This window comes from Cajanus cajan, chromosome 2 (assembly GCF_000230855.2).
Source record: "Cajanus cajan strain Asha chromosome 2, NIPB_CcT2T_4, whole genome shotgun sequence".
NCBI classification, from domain to species: domain Eukaryota; kingdom Viridiplantae; phylum Streptophyta; class Magnoliopsida; order Fabales; family Fabaceae; genus Cajanus; species Cajanus cajan.
Window position 1 is genome coordinate 69310961 of NC_138518.1, and position 5928 is coordinate 69316888.

Here is a 5928-nt window from a genome sequence, read left to right on the forward strand (position 1 = left end):
TGATTGAAAAATGCGTAAGAAACCATCGGATTCAATTTCTGGAATGGATAAATTAAACTAGAGTATCTTATCACTGGGTAAAAAAAGCTATATTAGATAAAACAATGATATTTAAACGCCCATTAGTTATAAACACTCTAGAATACCTATCATTTTTCTCCATCTTTTTTAATCACATTATTAATATATTATCTTTTATACTTTTTTTTTCTTACTTTTCCTTTATCATTCTAGGTGTCAAATAGAATTAAGATATCCGTAAATATTTTTTATTAGCTAAATCTAAAAAAGAAAAGGCAGAATACACACTAAGAAACCATGCATATACTATTTACGAAAGAAATTGTTATAAGATTCATAACCGTATTAAATTTACATAACCTTGATACACAAACTGTCTATTGAGGAAAGAGACGACTAATTACTTTGGATAAACTTATTCATTAACACTTACAGAAAATAAAAAATAAGAAAGAAAAAATAAAAATAAATTTCTCCATAAAATAAAATAAACTTACTAAGATTTTACCATTTTGAAAAATTAATAAAAGAGAATTTCTATAAATAAATTGATGCATAAGTTAATTTTAATTTGTGGAGAAATTTATTTTATTTTATTTTCCTATTTTTCTTTCTTATAAGTGTTTTTTTTTTGTTGATAAATTTAACCAAACATACTCAAATTCTCTTACAACAAGTAAACCCAAATTTCATTTGATTTCCCTTGATTTTGATGATTTAACATGTGCTAGTGACTGTATGGTGATGTTTCTTGGACTCGATTCTTCCTCTTCTGGAGAAATCTCTGCAGCGACCTTTTCATGGAAAGTCCAGAGGAAGGGCTATAGATGTTATGGGGTGATTGCAGCATTGGAGAAGATGGTTCTGAACCAGTTGGTGTCATCACTCTTCTCTCCATCTCCTTGTTCGCTACCATCAGAATGGATCTGGCCTGCATGCAATTCACGTGACCGCACTCATCAATTTTTTTCATAATCCAAACAATTGACCCCACGACTTAGACGTGACACACCACGTGAATATATTATTCACCACCTATAATTAACGCTGGCTACTAACAAAATTCATAATATTCGATCACTATTTGTATTTTATAAAGTATGAAATGTGGTGACTTTGAAAAAATAAAATGCCCTCGAGAAAAACATGCACCAAACAAAAGTGTCCATCGGTTCTATTATTATATTCATGTGATGTGATCAACTTTTTTTTTATATTTTATTTTAATTTTTGGGTCAAAAATTGTGTCATTGCTTTCAGACCTCGAAACTTCTTGGAAAGTAGAAACTAGCCCAATTCCACATCAAGCAGTCACATTTTCATGAACACAACCTTCTGCCTTTGATATCTTCCTCCTGTCTTGTACTGTGTACTGCTTTGTCACCAACTTAATTAACAGCAAGAAGAATATGCCATAATTAAAATAAAGTTATTATATCATATATTTATTTTATTATTTTCATATAACATCATCTGAGATTTTTTTCTTCTTCTTATCTCTTTTTTTTTTTTTTCCTACCACCTCATGGGTGTAAGATTAATATTCCTCTTAAACATCTTTATTCTCTCCGCCCACAAACTGGGTAACCATTTATTCTATATTTACTCATTAATAATAAATTGAATCAAGCTAACACAATAATTAATGATAATCATAACAATCACTGTATCTGGCATACAGTATGAAGTCAAATTATATATTTAACTATTGACATAGATAATGGATACTCCCTCTCTCCTACATATAAGTAAAAACAGAAAACTAATTTCATATATATTAAAAACATATAAGTAAAAAAAATTAATTTTACATAAATTAAGAAAAATAGTTAAATGTATTTATTTTTTATGATTTCGTATAAATATATATTACATTTACTAAAATATCTCTAATTATATATTTAACCATAGGTAGTTTTTATTTATTATCTTAAGAGTATTTTTTAGATTAAAGACATTAAATAAAATTAATGCAGTTGAAATTTACTTATTTTAGTCTAAAAAACTTAATTACTCTTTTGTTTATATAAAAATTCAGAGAAAGTGTCTCATAGTTTAATTAACCCCATTAATCGTAAGGTTAATAAAAAAAATGGTATAGCTAGCAGCTGCTTCTTTTTTAGACCAAAGAATATAGGGAAAGAAAACACTGTGTTCCGTAGGGATTATAATTATTTTTCTACTTATATTTTTCAAGTTAATTTATCAAATAAAAGGTGTTTATTTTTATATCCAAATTAACGAAGTTAGAAACATCTTAAAATCAGTTATTAAGAAATTTATCCCAGCAAGATATAATTTTAATTATTATCTACTATAATTCATTCAATTCATTATTAAAATAAATAAATAAACGAGTATGTATGTGCATAAATACCTGAAACTCGGTGACATCTGAAACGCAAATCTTGCCGTCATAGAAAACAGTGAAGGGATGATATTGGTGTGGTCGCTGAGGCTCCTGTTGTTGTGGGCTCTCACTCACTTCTGCTTCCATTCTTCATTAAAAGAAGCAAAGAAAAAAAGTAAGAAGTAGAAGCTTATGCAGATACAAGGGGCGAAATTAAAAAAAGAAGAGAGAGAAAATATGCGTACAAGGGGCGAAGATGGGAGATGGAGGGAGGGAAAAGGCAAAGTTCCAAGTTGCAAGTGTTCCTCATGTTGTGTGAGGGAGAGGGAGAGAAAGAGAGAGTAAAAATGAATAAATGGAGAATGGGAGGTGTAGTGTATACAATATAATATATAAATACATGAGTGAAGAATGTGTGAGGTTTAGGCAGAGAAAGTAAAAGCATGGTAGAGGGAGTAATTTAATTTCAGCACATGTTTCACGCTTTATAATAATTGGCACACGTGGCGACGGCGTGATGAGTTTAGATAAGTGACGAGTGTCGATGCCGCTGCGCTGCGGTGGGTAACACTAACACCCGAGACCAACGTCATACCACCGCTTCTAGTTACACGTGCTTTGCGCCAAACTATTAATTAAATCTTTTTTATTCTAAGTTATAAATAATTCACATTTTTTGTGTTTTTTTTTAACTTTTAAAACTATAATAATTTTTTAGGATAAAGACTGAAGATTCGAAATCAAAAACAGAATTAAACAAACACTTTCAAATTAATATTAGTTTAATGGGTTCTGACTTCTGATGAATTATATACTCTCTCTATTTCAAAATTCCGGTTCTTTTATGATTTCTATATATTTTATGTAATTTTTAGTTATAAATAATATTATTATTATTTTTAAGTTAATAAATAATAATGAGAGTAATTTAGTTTAAATGTATATAAATTAAATGTTTTTAATTTGGGTATAAATAGTTAAAATAAAAACTAAAGTTTTTGAAATGAAAAAAATATAAGTTTCTTGATATGTATTTACAGAGATTAAAATTATTATTTTTATTTAAAAGGATTAGAATATATTTAACTCCTTCAAAAAATAAACGACATTGAATTAATTTATATGTATAAAATAATGTTTTTAAAATAAATTTAGAATTTAATTTTACTAAATAATGATATCAAATTAATTTTAAAATAAAAAAATGTCAGAAGTCACGCTTCCAGGATCGAATTTACTTACTTTTAAAGCCAATTTCTTTTTATTTTTTGACTTAAATACATATTTTTTATCTTATAAATATTAGTTTGTGATTTTAATTTTTAATTTTTAATTGAGTAATTTTAGTCATTTAAATATTACATGATTTTAATCATACAAATACTTTTATTATATATAATTTAAAAGATTAAAATTATATAATTATAATACTCAAAAAGATAAAATTTATTCAATTAAATTTGAAAACTAAAATCAAATAATTCCTGTATATAAAAAAAAAAACTATTGCTCAGTTAAAACGTTAAAAATCAAAATATCCGATTATAAAAAAATGAGAACGTAATTAAACCTTTATTCCTTAAATCGAATTTTGTACTAAAAAATTGTTTTGCTGGATGATAAAAAAAACTAAACACAAATTATCAATGTCAAAATTAATTTTTAACTGACAAATGTAGGAATAGCAGTAGGCCAAGACAGACACGAATATTAAATAGTCCCATCACCTTTCATGTTGGGTATTTAAAAATCTGCTTCATCTTTGTTTCATGTCTACTTAGAGCATCTACAATTCCCAACCACTTTAAATGGGTCCCATTGTGCCACGTCACTCATAAGCAACTCATACTACATTTTTATAATTTTTGCTCCAATGGGAATTACTTATAAGCACTCTTACTTTTTACAACTCATACTACACTTTTTTGACACTTCACACTACACTATGATAAACTTTTATAAAATTAATTATTATGAATAATATATAAATATGAATAATTAACAAATTAAAAATTATAATAATAAAAATAAATTTATTGATAAAAAAGAAATACAAAAAATTACAATAATAAAAAAAATTACATAATAAAGAGAAATTACATAAAACTAGTCTAATTTACATAAATTAAAATACAATAAAACTAGTCTAATTTACATAAATTAAAATTACAATAATATTTAATCTCCTAATTTGCGCCTAATAAAATTACAAGCCAATTCATGATCTTTGAGCTGCTTTTCAGTCATTCCAGATGTGTCTTTCATGAGAATTTCATACATTGCATTAAAGTTAGCTGCTTCCTTCGCTTCAGCCAATTTCTTTACTGCAGCACTTCTTTCTAATATTGCTTTTGCCATATTATCCAACTCCTCTTTGTTGGAAGATGTTTCGCCAACCTTTCCTTTACTTTTTCTCTTCGCTGCTTTTTGACCTATTGGACGAGACATTGGTGTTGTTGGGTCATATTCTTCACAATCATTGGCTGCATCTGTGTTAGAAGACGTTGAGTATTGCCCAGATTTAGAAATCTTTGATCGTTTGGAAGAGCTCTCCATTGATTCAGATTTCCATTTTGGCTCATCTCTTAATAATAGTCATGCATGCTCAAAATTGAATTTTTCACCTACATCTTACGAGTAAATTTTATACGCATTTGTCATGATGTCTTTTTCTGAGTTGCCACTTTTTTTTTATCACGAGCTTGTTTATAACATCCGACAAATAATTGAACAACTTTATTGATTCGAAACCAACGACTTTTTAACTGACCTGGATTTCTTACTGGAAATTGATTGCGATTGTTGTTGTAATTCTCCTTGATTCTAATCCAGAAACTATTTCCAGTTTGATCAACTCCAACAATTGGATCCTTCGAAATGTTGAGCCATGATTGAATAAGTAAATTATCCTCTTCAACAGAAAAACTAACACGTGATTTTTTTTGAGTAGATATTTCTTCTCCTTGTTGCCTTCCAACATCAAGTGTGATGTTCTCTAGCCCTACTTGAGACTCGGATACGGAACCATTTGGTGAATCTGTTTCGGAAAAATTTGAAGGCCTAAAAATTATATTGGGATTGGTTGGTATCGGTGGTGGATACATAAAAAAATGGGGATTTGGAAAATTATTATTGGTTGAATGTGGTGGTGGTGGTGGATACATAAAAAAATGGGGATTTGAAGAATTATCATTGGTTGAATGTGGTGGTGGTGGTGGGTATGTAAAAAATTGAGGATTTTGAGAATTTTCATCGGAAGGGGTTGGAGGTGGTGGTTGGTTTTGTAAAAAATTAAAATAACTTTGAAAATTAAATTGATTGGGATCCATGGTAGAATATAAAAATAAAACAAAAAGATACAAATGAACAAAAATAAAATAATTTTTTTTGTTGTGAACGAATAGTAAATGTTAATAGTAAAATTTTTAAAATAAATTCTAAACTTGAATAATGGACTACGCAATGTGGAAAACAGAATGCAAATGAACTACGCAATGCTGAAAACAGAGTGCAAATGAATTGAAAATTGAGTGCAAATGAATTCAAAATTGGACATC

The 5928-nt window shown here is 28.0% G+C and overlaps 1 protein-coding gene and 1 pseudogene across 1 annotated transcript; both read right to left on the bottom strand.

Moving 5' to 3' along the window:
• Positions 1-330: 330 nt before the first annotated feature.
• LOC109789740 (protein TIFY 5A) lies at positions 331-2773 on the bottom strand. The gene is made up of 3 exons (XM_020348771.3): positions 2617-2773; positions 2399-2519; positions 331-952 (listed from the first exon to the last, which is right to left on the bottom strand). Exons 1-3 carry the CDS (start codon positions 2679-2681, stop codon positions 749-751), a joined length of 390 nt encoding a protein of 129 aa, XP_020204360.2. The 5' UTR covers positions 2682-2773; the 3' UTR covers positions 331-748.
• Positions 2774-4549: 1776 nt separating this feature from the next.
• Positions 4550-5700, bottom strand: LOC145955159 (glutathione S-transferase T2-like; annotated as a pseudogene).
• Positions 5701-5928: the final 228 nt, after the last annotated feature.

Bases quoted from the DNA above. Each gene is read 5' to 3' on its own strand.
- LOC109789740 (XM_020348771.3), bottom strand. From the start codon at position 2,681: ATGAGGAACACTTGCAACTTGGAACTTTGCCTTTTCCCTCCCTCCATC. The intron at 2,520-2,616 runs GTACGCATATTT...CTTTTAATGAAG, and splicing joins ATCTCCCATCTTCGCCCCTT to AATGGAAGCAGAAGTGAGTG. The intron at 953-2,398 runs GTATTTATGCAC...AATTGCATGCAG, and splicing joins CAGATGTCACCGAGTTTCAG to GCCAGATCCATTCTGATGGT.